This window comes from Artemia sp. Qi Xiang Cuo, chromosome 17 (genome assembly GCF_049724085.1).
Source record: "Artemia sp. Qi Xiang Cuo chromosome 17, ASM4972408v1, whole genome shotgun sequence".
Lineage (NCBI taxonomy): Eukaryota > Metazoa > Arthropoda > Branchiopoda > Anostraca > Artemiidae > Artemia > Artemia sp. Qi Xiang Cuo.
Window position 1 is genome coordinate 14,787,557 of NC_142810.1, and position 17,751 is coordinate 14,805,307.

At 35.8% G+C, this 17,751-nt stretch overlaps 1 protein-coding gene across 1 annotated transcript in view; it reads left to right on the forward strand.

Annotated features, from left to right (window-relative positions):
- Positions 1–17,751, forward strand: part of sdk (sidekick cell adhesion molecule) — a 300,949-nt gene that overhangs the window by 123,571 nt on the left and 159,627 nt on the right. The window contains exon 7 of the mRNA XM_089103497.1: positions 167–375. Within this exon, the coding sequence (XP_088959623.1) occupies positions 167–375 (209 nt within the window). The remainder of the gene's footprint in view (positions 1–166; positions 376–17,751) is intronic.

Here is a 17,751-nt window from a genome sequence, read left to right on the forward strand (position 1 = left end):
AGCGTAGTTATACCGTGTATTTGTCCCGTGTATCGGCTCTATCTCCCCCCCCCCCTTTCTAGGCTTCTGACGAAATTACTCCACTGGCAATATCCAATATAACCTAACGGAGTAGCTCTTTTAAATTATTTTAACTTCAATTATTGGGTAATTTGAAATATTGCAGTGATATTTTCGACATCGAAACGACATGGTTCAAAGACGATATACCGATCGAAGAAACAGAAATCCAATTCCAGTTCTCTGACTCATGGAACAGAACTCTGGACTTGATATTGGCTGAACAATCTTATGCTGGTATATACACATGCAAAGTTAGGAGGAAGTTTATAAAAGACAAATACAATTCTGCCTCAGCGACGGTTACTGTTTTAGGTAAGTTGTTTCTTTTGAGGAAGTTGGATGTTCAAAAGGGGTGGGTTCAATCCTTGTGCTGATGTACAATGAACTCTAAAGTGTTTTCAGTAAAGCACAAGTGAAACTTAAGGGGAATGAGGGATGGATGCGAGCTCTTTTCGTTTTAAGTTTTAATGTTGCTCTTTACTTTGATTTGGATTATTTTTATTATTTAGTTAAATATAGCAAATATTTAGTAAATATAGTAAATAATTGTGCAATCAGATAATTAATAAGAAACATATAGGAAACAATAATTATGGTTTTGTTCGGATGATTTCTTATATTTAGGATATTTCTGTTTTGTAAGAAAATTATGCTCTTTTTTTATTATTAAAGTACCAAGGACAGTAAGCATTAAATCTGATTTTGAATCAATCTTGGAGCGGGACGAACCTTTTTAATGCTTAGCATTAAAAATATACGGCTTTTGCATAAAGACAATTATTTTGTATTTATATTTTATGTAGAAAAAAATTTTATGTAGAAAGATACGACCAAGTCCAAAAGCAAGTAGTTTCTTATCTTACATTAAATTACTGATATTTTACATTTTTACGTATATAATGTAAAAAAAAATTGGCAACAAAAATTGGGCAAAACCTAAGTATTAATTGGCTTCAAATCCTAAGTATTCTGTATATTAAAATATGCATGTAAGTTCATTAAAGAGAAATTTATACTGATTCATTTCTGTGTTCTGAGAGAACATACGATGTTCCCTAATACTTAGGTTAGTTTGATCTTATCCATTGTTGTAACTGATTAACATTGAACAGCAAAATTAGCACAACTCAAAATTTAGTTTAAAGAATGGGGGCCGACGGGAAATACCCCTCCACAAATATATAGGATAATTTTTGGTTGTTAAAAGTTTTAATATTGCTTTTACTTTCATTTGAAAGAACGTTTTTTATGGAATGATAGAAGCTGTGACTGTTTATTTTTCTTTACGTTGAAATATACATTGAGAGTTAGAAGGAAGTTTACTAAAGTGAGACATGTATTGATGCTCGTCGGTTCCTATCCATTGTTGTAGGCTGCTAAGTGGCTGGTTGGTAGGAATTACCCCCTAATATGTAGGATAATGTCAGTTTTAAGTATTAATATTGCGGCTTTACTTTCAATGAAAGAAAAACTTTTTTTTATTATCAAGTAACAGAAAGTGTGAATATTTAGTATTCTTTACGTTGGAATGTACATACAAAGTTAGAAGGATGTTTATTGAATGTAATATTATATATATTGATACTTTTTTTGGGGAGGGGGGGAATGAGGGGGGCTAGAATGTATGAAATTTCCTAAGGTTGAAGTCAGTTCCTGTTCATTGGTGTATGTTGCTACAAAACGATTTCAGTTAAACACAAGCGAAACTTTAGCGTAATTAGTGGTGGGTTGACGGGAAAGCAAATCCCTATAATATAAATATAAAATTTGTTTGTTTTAGGTTTAATGTTGCTCTTACATTCGTTCGATTTTTTTAATTAATTAATCAAAAAAACTTTTTGCACAAAATAAGTTTTTCAAAAAACAGTAAAGAACTCCATTAAACCAAAAATGAACAAAAATAGAATCATATAATCTACCAAGCATAAAACTACCACAAATCAGTATCAATAAATAAATGGAACCCAAAACAAACAGAAATTAAAATAAGTCAAAGTCAAAACAAGCAGAAATTAATATGAGTAGTGTTCTAAAACCCTATGCTTTCTGAAAGCCAGAATATAATTTGTACTCTACTGAAAAAGATCCAAATGAATTTACTGGAAAAAAATATGCTTTGTCAGTTTAATATACATATGCTGATATTTATTCCTTAAAACCTTAATTAATTTTTGATTTCTTAAAGTTAAAAAAACTGAAACATTTAAAAGAATTGTGACTTAAAAGAATTGTGACAGAAACTGTGACTCTTATATTCTGTATCCTAAAATATACCCGCAATGTTAGGAGAACGTTTATCACACAAAAGTATAACACTAAATCAGCGGTTGTCACAGTTTTAGGTAAGTTGATTATTTTCTGTTGTATTGGGGGACCCTCTAAGGGTGTCCCCCTAAATTTGTCTCCTTCCCCTAAGGGTGGAGACAATTCCATTCATTGTTTCATCCAACTATATTCAATTATGTATTGTACTATGAAATGTCTGTAGTAATGAACAAGTGAAACTTTAGTATGAAGAGTGGAGGGGGGGGGTCTTATAAATACATTAAAAATGTCATAATCGTCACCTAAGATCATAACAATCATCATGAACAAACTATTCAAAAATTTAAAACGTGGATTGGGGATGGAAATTCAAACTCTGATTAAGTGTTAAAGACTTTCTAGGAAAAGTTTATCAATTTTTTTTCGAGATAAATTAATTGCTCATACGGAAATTCTTTATTGAACTATGAAACGCCTATAGTAACGAACAAGTGGAATTTTTGCATGAAGAGTGGGGGAGGGGAGGGCCTGTGAAAAAGCTAACGTTGGAAATACAGTACAATTTCAGTTCATTTTTATGTTGCTCTGTACTTTTTTTGCTTTACTTGTTGCTTTACTTGGAAAACAAGAAACAGTAATAAGCCTAATGGCTCTTTTATTCTGTGTTAAGAAAGAAATAAATAAAAATGAAATAAAAATAAGAAAAACAGAAGTAGTGAAGATGCCTAAGATTTATATTCCTTCTAAATAGTTGATATTTCAATTAGTCAACAGCTGTAACTTTCACCGAAAGGACAAGATTCTTATTTCTTGTGGAGATCTGATTCCAAAACAGGATTCTTTAGTTTTATATCTATCTCTTCACCGAGCCAGAATTGTGATAATTCTAATTGCATTTTCTAAGAGAATGAACTAAACTGCTTAAATAGTATGCCCGTTTTGGTATATTTGAAGAATATTCAATTTTTTTGTTCTGTTATAATTTTTTGAAAATTAAATTTCCTGGTTAAATTTCCTTTGTTTTTCTTGTTGTGATTTGTTTTGGAAATAAAATTATTTATTTCCTTTGTTTATTCCCTCTAAGCTTTTGTGTCTTTTTTCATCTTTTTCTTTTATTAGTAGTTTTTGCATACTGATGTTTCTTCTCTTCTACATGGCTAATGAGCCCTACGAAAGGTAAATTCGTCTAGGTTTATTGTAACTTTTGTAGTTAAGTCAGCAAAATTTAATTAAGAAAATGGACCAGAGACTAAAAAAACTAAAACATTTATGATTGTTTCCTTTTTTATTTTTCATTCTCTTTGATTGTTTATATTGTTTCTCTTGCTCTTTCTTAGCTGGGGAGTGATGAGGGTCATAAACACTTTGAAGTTAAGTGCAGTTGGTTTATTTTTGTTAGTTTTTTATGACCCGTCATGGATTTTGTGAAAATAAGTTGTTATTATTATTGTTCTTATTATAAAAATTCAGTTTGAAAATACTAACGCACTGAAAAATGATACAGTTAAATGATAGAGACTTGTCTTAAGAGTCATCATCACTCTACGCAAGATCGACTAAGACTGTTAATTCGATTAAATAAATAATAATAAAAAAAAACAGGGGGAAACCCCCTCATATACGTAATAATTTCTGTTCGTTTTAAGTTTCAATGTTGCTCCTTACTTTAAGTTGAAAAAATTTGTTTTTTTGAATTTAACTTCTCATCTTTTTTTAGTAATGCCAGGAAATCTGGCCCCACATCCACGGAAAAATCCCCCTCCCCATGGAAATATCCTCTAGACAATTCAATCCAGGTGAAAGCTTACCGTGGACAATTATCCTTAACAACTCAACGCGTAAAACTGATACGGAAAAGATAAAGCAAGACATTTAAAAAGAATTTTGTATGGGAATTCTGGCAAATTCCCCCAGTGAATAATTTCTCCTGACAAGTTCCCCCCTGGAAACTTCTCTCCCCATAGAAAATTCGCCGTGGTAAAAACCCCATAAAAATATTCACCCCCCACTCGAAAATGTGCACACACATCACAATAACAAATACTATGTGTAAAAATAGGCAAATTTTATGACTTAAAGACCTTTCCCCTGGGGCTGTGGGGGGAGGTCATGTTATATCCAAAGGCATACTTATTGGACCTTTCAACTATGATGAGCAAAATGCCTGTCTCAAAATTTTGATAGTACGACTTTGGGAAAAAAGGCACGGGGGAGGGGGCCAGGTTGCCCTCACAATCTTTTTGGTCACTTAAAAAGAACACTATAACCTTCAATTTCAGTTCGAATGAACCCTCTCACGATATTTTAGGACCATTGGGTTGATACTATCACCCCTGAAAAAAAAAAAAAAAAAAAAAAAATCTACATTTTTGAAGATAGGAGCTTGAGACAACTACAGTAGGGTTTTCTGATGCGCTGAATTTGATTGTGTGATTTTCATTACGGTTCTAATAATTTTGGGGGGTATTTCCCCCTTTTGTTCGAAAATCAGGCAAATTTCCTCAGGTTCGTAGCCTTTAATCAGTAAAACTAAACTTAATGAAACTTGTATATTTTAAATCAGCATAATAAGTTGATTCTTTTGATATGTCTATTGGTATCGAAATTCCGTTTTTTAGAGTTTTGGTTACTATTGAGCCGGATCGCTCCTTACTTGCAGTCCGTTACCACGAACTGTTTTATCACTTTTGGATGTTGTTGTTTCAAATGGTTTTTTTTATTATTGTAATCCTATTATGTTTTTCATTTATTTTCTACTCTTCGCTAAAGCTAGTTGTTGAAATTGATGCATAGGTTTTGCTCTAATTGCCGTTTTCTTTCAAGTTTGAACTATAAAGTAACTTTTTTTTACGCTGGAAAGACAGTATAGTCTATTGTTTCTTGCGGGAAGCAATAATACTATATAATTCATAATAATGTACGTTTTAATTTTGATAAGTCGACTTATCATCTCCATACTTTCTACAGCTTACAGATTCCCAATACTTCATCATTGGGGTCTGATTTTTACCTTCTGATAGCTTGCAACATAATCTGGAACACGGTTCCAGAGTCTCCGCGAAGCTGCCAATCGTTTCTTATGTTCAAAAAGAATTTTGGAGAATTTCTAGCTAAATAAGTGTTTTTTCGGTTGAGATTGGGTAGAATTTTTGATTGAGCCGGTGAAATCACGTGCTTCTCCTCTTCCTAGCTTACAATTTAGGGGATTTTTGAAGAGGACGTCTGGCTTTTGTTCATATCTTTTGTTAGTATTTTTTTCTATTCTTTTCCTTCCTGACCAATGACCCATATGGAGGAGAGTATGTTTAAGCTGATTCTATGTCTTTTTGAATTTATTGTTAAATAAAAGAAGCAGGGCCGTATCCAGGATTTTTTTTTTGGGGGGGGGGCTACAAAAAACTTTTAAAAACGTATAAAAAATTTGTTCATATTAATTTTTGTTACGTTTTTTTACGAGTCGGACAAACATTTCGGGGGGGGGGAGGGTTCAAAAACCCTACCCCCCCCTCTGGATACGGCCTTGAAAAGATGTCCAACACAATAACGGCTACTTATTCATAATGGCTATTGGTTCAGAAGAACTGGAAGGCATGAACTGTTCTAATCGTCATATAAATCAATTTATAGTGCGCTTTCCGTAATTTATGCAGGGTTTTCACTCCTTGGGATGTATTCTATGATCATGAACTTGTATTCCTGAGGTTGCAACCTTGGGAAATATATGATGTAACGATCTTGGGATATATGATTATATTGAAAATTACGCGATAGCAGTATATTAAAGATATATATTATTATTGTTTATTATATTGGGTTTGTATTTCTGACCTAGTTTTTATTTCTTTAAGTAAATCTTGGGATATTGATAAATTATCAGTAACAGCCTTTAAATTTTGCAAAAGCTTCCTAAGGTATGGAAACCCTATAGTTATGATACTGTTTTACGAAGACGTGAAATCCAGTGAATTTGACATTTTACTTGAGGAATTAATCTAATTTTGAACGTGTAGTATAACTTAAATAGCGTTTCCACGGTTGATAAACTCTTAGTTTGACAAGGGTCTCGGTTGGGTATGGCCACCTTGTGGTGATCCTTGTCTCGATCCGACGATTCATTGGATTGTTTGGCATGCCCTTAATCGACTATCGTGGGTGGCACGTTTACTAACGACTCGATATGTTTCACAATACAGCTGTGGCAGTTTTAAGATGACAGGCTACTCTCCTATATACTATAATAACAAATTCGTCAAATTTTTTATTTTGACGAAACGCTTAGGGAATTAGCCAAATTGGTCAGGTGCACAAGTTATTGCACATTCTATAAGATTAATTTAATAAATTTTTTAAATATCCAAAACGATTAGTTACCAATTACGAAATTTTACCAGACTCTTAGCATCACAGTTGTCACCAGGTCTATGCCAAAATTAACTGGGATATTAATAATTACCTCAAAGCAAATTAATTACTCTTTTGAAGTAATATACGTAGAAGATAATTAGTTGGAAGATAATTAGTCACTAGGTTTATTCATTAAGAGAATTGGGTGAGTTTGTGGGATAGGTCTACCGATGTATGAATCATTAATTGAGGAAGAAAAAGGGGCTAAGAAATCTATAAGAAGATCAAGAACTTTATTCAATGGAAAATAAATTTGAAAGATAATATTTTTTTTTTTTCATTTGCAGGATAAAGTATTTTCAGGGTTCGGACTCGCCTATAAATTCCAATAAATTCCTATATTTTAATGCACTCCTATAAAATGCCTATATTTTGGCTAAAATCCTATTATTCCTATATTTTCGGCTGAAGAGCACCAAGAACATTGCTAATAATTTGCAATTTTCACTGCTCGTTAAGTAAGCCATGATGTACTTTTCTTTGCTTTTGACTCTGCTGTAGACTGTGCTGTCTTTCGGTGTAGATCGATAATTAGTTACAACTGTTGAGCTGTTTGAACTTAACTAATGCTTTATGTTGGGATTAGTAAGCTGCTTCTGCCTGGGCTATGCTGTTGTGTTGACTTAGTAGCCTATGTTTTGTTTTTTGTCATGTTGGGACTGTCCGAAATGAGCGGAGATCAGTATATAGGCTAGCAGTCTCTGCTTAATGAGACTGTGAGTTCTTGCGACTTATGTGTTTCCTGGCTGAACGTTATAAAAGGCTGATGCGAATAAGGCCCAGTTTCAGACATATCCACATTTTTTCTTTTTATGGCCTTTTAATCGAGGGGTGCTATTTTGCAGGTGATGCTTGGTAATCTAGTATGGGGCCTGCCAAGTTCAATAGTTCATGGCTTGCTAAGACGGATTGCAGCGGCAGAAAGATTGGCGAATGGTGTAAGACTGGGAACGACCAGTACTCGTTTCTTTGCAAACTCTGCTGAAAAAACCTTGGTTGCACAGCTGGGGTTGCTCAACTACTCCACTACAGCTTCACCTGACCGGACAATCTCGAGTTGATGAAACAACCAAGGATAAACTATTAGTTGGTACAAACATGTTTTGTGAGCGTGATGCCGCTTATAAAGCTGAGTTAATATGGGCACATCAGACGGTACAGAGTTCCATGTCTCCTAACTATTCAGACCATATTGTTGCAACCTTTCATGCGATGTTTCCTGGTAAGATCCCCGACGGAATGTCCCTATGTGGGAAGAAACTCACGTATCTGATCACCGATGCGCTGCATCCTTACTGTAAGCAAATGCTTGTGAAGGACATTCAGTCATATTTTGTACTAGAATATGATGAGACAACCAACAATGCTGGTATGAAAGAGTTATAGATACGTGTTCGATATTGGTCCTCATACGGAAACAAAATCCAGAGCAGACATTTATGCACAAGTTTTATGGGCCACACGACTTGTGATGACCTTATAGGCAGATTATGTCAGTCATTGAGCAGAATCAGCTGCCACTTGAAAAACTGATCACGCTTGGAAGTGACGGACCAAACGTCAACAAAAGCGTTTGGAAAAAGTTCAATGCCGAAAAAAAGAAAGTGACGGGAAAGGGAATGTTGAACATTAGTACTTGCAACATCCATATGATTCATAACGCTTTCTTGAAAGGTCTTCAGGTGTTCGGAGAAGAAAGTTCCGACTTTGTTATTCTTGTGCATTCATTTTTTTACGACTGGCCTGCACGTTGTGAAGACTATCGAAGGTGCCAAAAGAAATGGGAGTGCCAGAAAATGCTTTCATGAAGCATGTCCCAAGCCACTGGCTGACGATCGGACGTGCCCTCGCTAGAATCATGCAGCAGTGCCCGGCAATCTTAGAGTACTTCCTGAAATTCGTGCCGAGAGATCAAAAACTGAAGAATGTTCTGCCCACTCCCAAAATTCTGAATATTGTTGCTTATATCAAAAGTACGATGATGAAGGCCCAACTCGAGTTTGTTCTAGCCTCAGCAGAACTGTTCATGAGTTTCACCCAACTGTTCCAGAGAGAAGAGCCTCTCATTCGTGTTCTGCACTCAGAGATCAAAAGACTAGTTGTGACGCTTTGCGGACGGGTCTTTACTCCAGATTTCGTGACCGAGACTGAAAATTTCTCACTAGAAATGTTGAACCATCCTGAAAAATATGCAGAAAAGCCCATAGTTTCAGAAAATGTGGAACGAGCTTTCAGTGAGAAAGCAACACTGAAAGACAAGGCCATTTTCTATGTCAATGTGCTAAACATTTTATTGCGGGTATTCGCCATATTTTGAACAAATTTCCTCTGGAAAAGGATGGTTTTCTAGAGGCTTTACGCTGTTTGAGTCCGATCAACATGAAGGACTCAAGAAGCATTGCAGACACGGCGGTTGTGGCACGCGAGATTGCGATTGGAGTAAGCTCAGACGTCGCCCTGGCTGAGTGGCTGCTTTTGCGAACGGAAACTGGACCCCGTGAGGACATTACTCGCATCGATCATTTTTGGAGACGTTATTTTGGACTGATGACGGAGTGTGGGGACATCAAGTACCCTGAATGTACCAAGCTTATCAAAGCGGTGCCTATGTTGTCGCATGACAGCGCAGATGTTTAGCGTGGGTTCTCGCGTTCTGGTAGGATTCTTGGTAAAGACCAGGCCTTGATGTCTGAACGCGTTCTGGATGCGAGACTCATGGTATATGGCACCTTGAGGCTTTATGGAGGAAAACCAGAACGGTTTGTTATTACAAAAGAGCTATTGAATCTTGCACGGTCTCGGTATCAACAATATCTGGATGAAAAGAAAAAAGAAGTGCTATTCGAGAAGGAGAAAACAGCTTTCTAAGAGGACAGCAAGCGGAAGTTGCAGGAGGTCCACAACAAAAAGAAAGAAATAGAAGACATGGAAAGCAAAAGGAAAAAACTTAGAGCATCAGAGCAAGAAAAGAGAACAGTAGCAGATACTCTACTTCAGGAAGCGACCGACAGAATGAAGAAGGCTGCCGAGTCCAAGAGTTCCATAGACATTGCCCTAGTTGTTTCTTCGCTCAAAGAAGCTGTGAAGTCAGAACAAGTGAAAGAGAGCAGATGGTGGAATCTGCGAGAATGGAGCAGTCTCTTACAAAGAGAACTGACCTCATATCGAAATTGATGCCCAAGAAGCAGCAAGAGTGATTCCAAATTTTTTACCTGTATCGATCAATCTTTGGCACAGTATGTGTATCTGATTTTTTACTGTTTTTTACTATTTGTACAGTTTGTATTTGAAATAAATAAAAAAAAATAAATAAATAAATGCAAAAACTCGGGCAATGACGAATTTATGTAACGAGGCATCCCACGCCACCTACCACAGATCTGATCCCGAGGACTTCCGAATCCTATATTTGGCCTATATTTGGGCCCGGGAAATCCTATAAAAATAGGACAGAGCCTATAATTTGAAACGAACCGACCTGTCCGAACCCTGTATTTTTCTGTTTATTGCGCTTTCACGTCAAATTGCTATTTAAGAAATTCAAATAGTAATCGAATTAGTTCAGTATTCTCATATTCAGCTACCGCTTCGACTCTTATTCAATTTAAGCCCCATTAACTTATTGATTGTTACTCGTATAAAATATTTATATGGTTATGTATGCATCCCTCTCCATCAAAATCCGCTCCCGAAGAAAGAAAGGTCAAAAGGTCCCTAAAATCCCTCTTATATTGAAAACGAAAAGGTGTAACATAGTTGATATTACTGCTACTGCTACTTCTGGCAGCTCACTGCAGAAACAAGCCGCCTGAAGCCAACACAGCTACGTACGCTCTTTCTCCACTCCAATGTATTCAAAGCTTTACTCTTTGCCCCCCTCCAGAGAAGTTCCAATATCCTTTGATTTCTTCCCTTCGACTCTTTTCAACCTCATTCGGGGATGACCCGTTTATTTGTTTGGCCCCAGATATATGACTAAAAAGAACGGTCTTTGGCATTCTGTCATCCTTCATCCGCAATATGTGTCCTAGCCATCTAAACATTTCTCTCATTATAGACCTAGAAAGTGGGATAGAACCATATTTTTTGTACAGCTTGTTGTTTGGTATACGGTCAGAACGGACATGCAAAACTACCCACAGACGATTCCTCTGGAAAACATCTAACAAATCCTCCTCCGTATTCCGAAGTTTCCACGTTTCATGGCCATACTTGACCGTGTTTCTCAGTGTAGCTTCCAACATTCCATTCTTGGTTCGCAGACATAACTTCTTATTCTTCCAAAAAAATTTGAACTGTGAAAAAACACCCTGTGGTACTTGTGTGATATAAACCCTACTTAATGTTCTTGTAATAAGTTTCTCTGACACTCAATCCTAACAAAATATGTCAAAATAAGATAAAAATATAATACTTTAAAAATAAATTTAAGCTATATACTTGCACATTAGTGAATGGAGGTAAAGTATAGTGGGTCTGCATGCCTAATGTGTTAGGTACAATTTTTCGACATATTATGTAGTAAGAATTGTTTTTTAACTTCACACTGTCCAAATAATTTACCCCCAACCAAGGGCGCCCCCCTCAACTTTTTTGGCATTCGAAAATTGGGCAGAAATTTTGAAAAATCGGCCGAAATTTTGCAAAATTCTTGATTTCTGCAGAAAATTTGGCATAAATCAGGTAGCGATTTGGTAAGATTTGCGAAGATCGCCCCCCCCCCCAATAAAAGGAGCCTCAGGACGCCCCTGCCCCCAACCCCTGATGTGCAAATATATAGCCGAAATTATAAATTTTCCATCCATTCTGTCACTTCTATTTGTATTGTCTCACGCTAAGCTGAAAGAAAGTAATGAAAAAAAACCGCTTTTATAATACGTAAATGGATGAAAAACTTGAGCGGTAGGGTGTTTATCATAAAAGTACCCACCCTGTTCTTTGGATATTCTACTTTTTAAGTCTTCACCTCATCCACCATTTTTACTTAAAATACCACCGAGGCAAGAGAAGTTATCCACTTGACTGATCTTCTCGTTACCCAATATAGTTTCTTCACCTTCATTTATTCCTAGTCTAAGTAACTTAGTTGTCTTAACATTAATTTTCAAACCCATTCTTGCACCCTGGACCTCTCTAAACCATCAAAAATCCATTCATTTTGCTAGCATTTTTATCTAGGACACTCAATTCTTCTGCGTAATCTAATTTTAGGAGAGTTTTACCTTCCTATTTGATTTGCTGCTCTCTCTCTGGTCTTCTCTATGACACCAAAATGATCTATTTAGATGGGGATAGACACAACCCTGCTTAAGTTTTCTTTCAGTTCCAAGCCAACTACTAGCATTGTTTCCTACCTCAACAGCAGCAATATTGATCTTGTTCATAGCACTAATCACTAATGTATTTGTCTGGTATACTTTAAAAGAATAGGACCTTCACTAAGTCTTTCTATTAGCTAAATCAAATGCCTGTTCATAATCTATAAAACTGAGGACTGAATGGGTCTGATGATCCAGGAATTCCTTAATTATTAATCTGAAAGTGGAAGTTTGGGTGACACCTCCTCCCTTCCTAAAACCCCCCTTTTTTTCTCTTAAAACTATATCTACTCCATCTCCATGTCTAAAAAGTATCATCATACTAAATAATTTGCTTTCTACAAAAGCCAAACTAGTGCCTTTATAATTACCACGTTCAACCTTATCACCATTCTTAAAAAGGGTTTAGTTAAAGTTTTCCTGAAATCGCTTGGTAATTCCCCTTTTCAAAAATCATGTTCATTATCGTCAGTGTTTTTTCTCTTCACTTACAAATTGTGATAAACTGTTTCATTCTTTCTATATCATCTCCTATAGATTTGTCATTGTTTAACAGATTCTCAAAATGCCCAGCCCGTCTCTCTTTAATACATCCCGTATCACTAATTGGAGCCCTGTTTCTATCTTTAACTGGGACAAGTCCAGACTGACTTGTCCAGACTGCTTCCTCTCAATTTCTTATCATGTCAATAAAATATTTACTCTTCTGCCGTCTTGCTGCATCTTCCAGATCTTCTATTATTTTATTCCATGTCCTCTTGTTCATATCATCTTAATTCGTACTTTTCTTTTTCTTCTGCCTTCTCTACTTCCTTTGTTTTCCTCTTGCTCTTGCATTATCTATCGCTGAAATTCTCCTTGTACAAACCCCTCTTTTTTTCTACCAAGCTTAAATTATTTTCGATAATATTCCTGACTGCGTTTCTTACTTTCCTCCTCAAGACACAATATGCTACTTCGCAAATATTTGTCTGAAATTATTCAATGCATCTTCTACATTGTCAAATTTTAGACTCCAGTTTCATATTCAACTGTTCCTGGAAAGTTCCTTTCAAATTTCTACCGTGGAGTCTACCAACGTATTAACTTCCTGGAAGGTATTTACCTTCCTAAATTTCAGCATTAGAGCTAGACACTATACTCCATGTTATCCCCTTTTAAGTTCATGTGTACTCATATTTTTGGCTGATTTATACCTTCGACAAGTCTTTTTATTTTTTCACTGATTTGCTGAAACATAGCATTCAAGTGATCGAAAAAATACTTATATTGAATTACCAATAGTTTTTTTTTTCGTTTGAAACTTGGATTTGTGAGTGTGTTCCTTCTCTGAAAATAGGAATTTATCTTACAGAACAGAGACATTTTCACGGAAATTTTGAATTTAATTTTTATAAACTGTGTTTGTTTTACCGTTATTTTTTCTAGTAATTCTCTTTTTTCAACACGAAATTATCATTTTATTTATTTTGCATATTAATTTAACTAATTGGATTGCTTGATTCAATTCAATAGATTTGTTTGTTAGAATTGTTCATTTATTATGCCTTTGAATCTTTCTTTTGTATAAATTAATTGTTGCTTTTGTTATTCAAGGAGAAAGTTTTAACGCTTCTATAGAGTGTGCTTAAGGATGAACTTATTTAGCCCCTGGAAACAAAATTAGAGTTGAGGAAACTAAATTGAATTTCTTGCAATTCCGAGACCCTCTGAAGAAATAAAGTGAGGGCACGTATTCCGGTGACAATTTTTTTCCCTGGCAGAAATGTTATCTGCAACAAGTAGACTTCCTAATTTTTGTGGGAGAAAGACTTCCTAATAATTTTTGTGGACTTCCTAATTAATGGTAAAAGCATGAGACACAAAACATAATTGTATTTATAACTCTCCTTATGCTATGAGCATTAGTGTAGGTCAATTTTTTTTGGGAGGGGGGGGGGTCGTGGTAATTTGTAGCCTTCATCTCAGTTTTAAACGTTTCAATTTTACTCCAATCCTCTTGAACTTCCTATAACGTTCATGTTAAAATACCGATACAACTTGAATGCATCAAATCTTACGAAAAACCCTTTTGACCGAATTTTAACCTTTTCACAGCCAAGTAACCAACATTTATATGTTTTTTTTTTATTTATTTGAAAATGTCTATATACTTTCAGTTTTAAAAATATAGATGCAGGTACTGACTCAAAATCTTTATGTTTTTTTATGTGATTGGGCTGCTCTTCAACTGTATTGCTACAATAAAGCGGAAAAAAGTCGTTTTAGTGTGACTCCTCCATCAACAATGGCAATTGGGTCTTGAGATAGCTTCAGTACCCGAGTGCCATCTTCTAATCTGGAAAGCTCGCAGGCTGGAAAAAAAGAAGAAGAAAAAAAACTAAGCACTTGTCCAAGGGGTTGGACGGTCGGTCTCTGGAGGATTAGTACTGGATTGTTCTTCAAATGTATTATTATAATACAAAAAATCTGTATCTTTAGTGTGATTCCAGCTATTCCTCCCAACCATCGCCGTTTCTTAAATTTTTCGTGGATTAAGGTTAAGAGAGATTGTGTTAAGCTATTACTGCTACTACTATTACTAACAAATAACGGCAGCACCAAGCAGTCTGAGGTCAACTCTTCTGTGCATGCTCCTCCTCCACCCCAATCTGTTCAAAGATTCTCTGTTTACTCCCTCCCAAGAAGTTTCAGTCTCCCTTAAAACCTTCCTTACGACCTTTTCCCACCCACTGAGGGGATTGTGGGTGTTGCTTTTCGCTTGGCCCCAGATGGACGGCCAAAAATAACACTCTTTTGCAATCTTTTAACCTTCATCCGTCAAACGTGTCCTACTAGCCATTTCAATCTTTCCCTCATTATAGCCCTTGAAAGTGAGATAGAATTGCATCTTTCGTACAGCTCGTTGTTTGACATACGGTCTGTCAAACGGGTACTTAAATATATCTGATGACAAATTCTCTGGAAGACATCTTACAAATCATCCTCCGTTGTCCGAAGCGCCCACGTTTCAGAACCACAATTGACCACTGTAATCACTTTAACTTCCAATAATCTAGTCTTGGTTCGCTGACTTACCTCCCTAATCTTCCAAACTTTTTTCAACTGTTAAAATTATTGAAAAAAGTGAAAACTGTTGTGTCGATTTAGAAGTCTTTGAAACCCCTTTCGTCCTCTTTTTTCCTTGTCCCAGAAGTAGAACCCTCTCCCAGTGACAACTCGGATTATAAATCCATAATCTGGATTGCGAATATTCCGTTCCACTGACAATATAGATACCGCAGTGAAAATGCCGCTAATCGAAAAATCGGTATCGTGAGTCGGTGATCGGTCTTCGTTTGTGGATTCGTAATTTGTAGTTCGACAATCTGATTTTATAAACCATTTATATAAAATGATTTTTCCATTGATAATTCTGAATCTTGTTTTAAAATCTAGTTTGTCTATGAGAAAGGCCTTAAATATGTACCATTATAGTTGAATATTGCTATGACACTTGGGAGGGGGCTCAAGACCCATTCACAGTGGGATTTGAGTAATACTGAGATTTAATTAGCACTAATTTGAACCATATGAAAAATTCTACAAAAAACTCTTATAGGCTGAAGTTAGCCCTAGTTAAGTCTCTGTATTAGTAAGTTCTCGTTGTGAATGGGCCTTCAGAAAATTTTTCCTTATCTTTGGATCCAAAACACCAAAAAGCTGTATTTCTAGAGCACCTTTGTAGAGGAAGATTCTTACGACCCGTCTCAGGAGAAGTTCCTTTCCCTTTCCCTCTTTTTGTGTAGACATATAAAATTCATCATTGCCAATACAGTCTATTAGCTTTAATCTACAGCTGTATCAACCCTTGCTTTTTCTCGGAGCTTGTTTTGATCTTATAAGGCCTTGGTAGGGATTTACCGACCATGGTACCGAACTTGTTGAAGTGATAGGGGTGAAGTCTCGTCCTATGTAATGCTTGGTTCCTATCTTGAGAATGCTTATCTTGAGAAGCGCCCAGGTTTTAGAGTCATGGTTGACAATTATCATCAGGGTTTCTAACATCCTAATGTTAGTTATAATACTTAAATTTCAATTCATCTAAACCTTTTTTTATGTGCAAAATATCACTCGGCACCTTTGTTATTCTACTTTTACATCTTTACCTCGTCTACTATTCTCAATAATAATTTTACTAATAAAATCACCATACTAAATTTACCAATGTAATTGGTATGAAGCGCTGTCTTGATTGATATGAAGGCTTGTCTTAATTGAACATGGACGGTATTAAGGATCGTTTACTTTTGGGCAATAACGTGATGACACACATTAACGCTGAAGCAATCAGCCTTTTATTTTTCATGTGAGATAAGTTTAAGGGTGCCAGGTGCACTTGAACCCAATTTGTCGCTAGTCCTTTACCAAGTCTAGTCCTTATGTTTATGCATATGTTGCATATGTTGTTTTTTAGCATTAGGTCATCTAAGGGTACTGATTTCCCTGTTTGAGCTTTGAGCGAGCCATGAAATTATGATTATGTTACGGGCGAGAAGAAGCTTTTTAAATAATTTTCATAATAGTAGTCTGCTTGTCTTTCCCTTGGACATAAATCTACCCGGACGTAAAAAAAGAAGCTATTTGCCTCCACTGAATCTGGCTGATCTTTGAGAAATGCTTATATTTGACACTTAAAATGTTGTCAAGATGTCCGGACATGATGATTTCCTACTTTTTTATGTGCTGATTTTCGCAATTTTTAAGTCCTACCTTCTTATAATATATAGGAGATAAAAAAAATCACTGCTCAACTGTTTTCGCTATTGGTAATAACTCGTCCAATGACAATAATTTTTAATATCCTGTCATAGGTTCTGGAGATCCCCTTTAGTGGTTGGTCGAGTGTATCCTCAGTTATGTAGGTCCATTTGAGAACCTTATCCTGGCGGGAGATCAGAAATTTATCGGAAAGGATTGAAAAAATGTGAATGGTTTTAAAAGCTAGCTTTCTTTAATCCTTTGTTACATTTTCTATAGAGGAAACTTAAAAAGGTCTATATTATATTCATATTTTGAAGAATAGAAAGAGAAAATGTTTTGTAATGGGCTCATTCAAGTTTTAGTGGGTTCATCTAGCTGTAACATTAGCTAGATAACTGTTTAGTTGGGAATAACGTTTTAACCATTGGCCGTTTAAAATTACATAAAACTTTTTACAACAATGAAGAATTCTGATGTGCAATAATATTAATAATTTATTTATAACTCGCTAATTAACACAGGAGAAAAGCAGAGTACAAAAAGAAAAAAAAAGAAAGAAAAAATATCATGGCTTTTCTTCACTTTTGGTATTTTTCTTCTTATGTTTTCTACGACAACGCCTTCTATAAAAACCTTATAAGCCCCCAGGGCATATCTTACAACCCGTGCCCTGAAGGCTGTGCGGGAGTGTCCTCCTCAAAAACATATTTTCTATCTGGAAATCAACTACGCTGAACAAAATGGCTATCTCAAATTTTGATTGGATGTGTTTGGGGGAATGATGGGCGTGGGGGGAGGCTAGTTGCCCTCCAATCACTTTCGACTATTAAAAAGGGCACTAGTCACTCCAATTTCCAATCGAATGAACCCTTTTCGTAGTTTCTACGGCAACTCCTTCGATACGATGTGCCCGGGTATGGAGAAAAAAAAATAAATAAAAAAAGCAAAATTTTAGTGG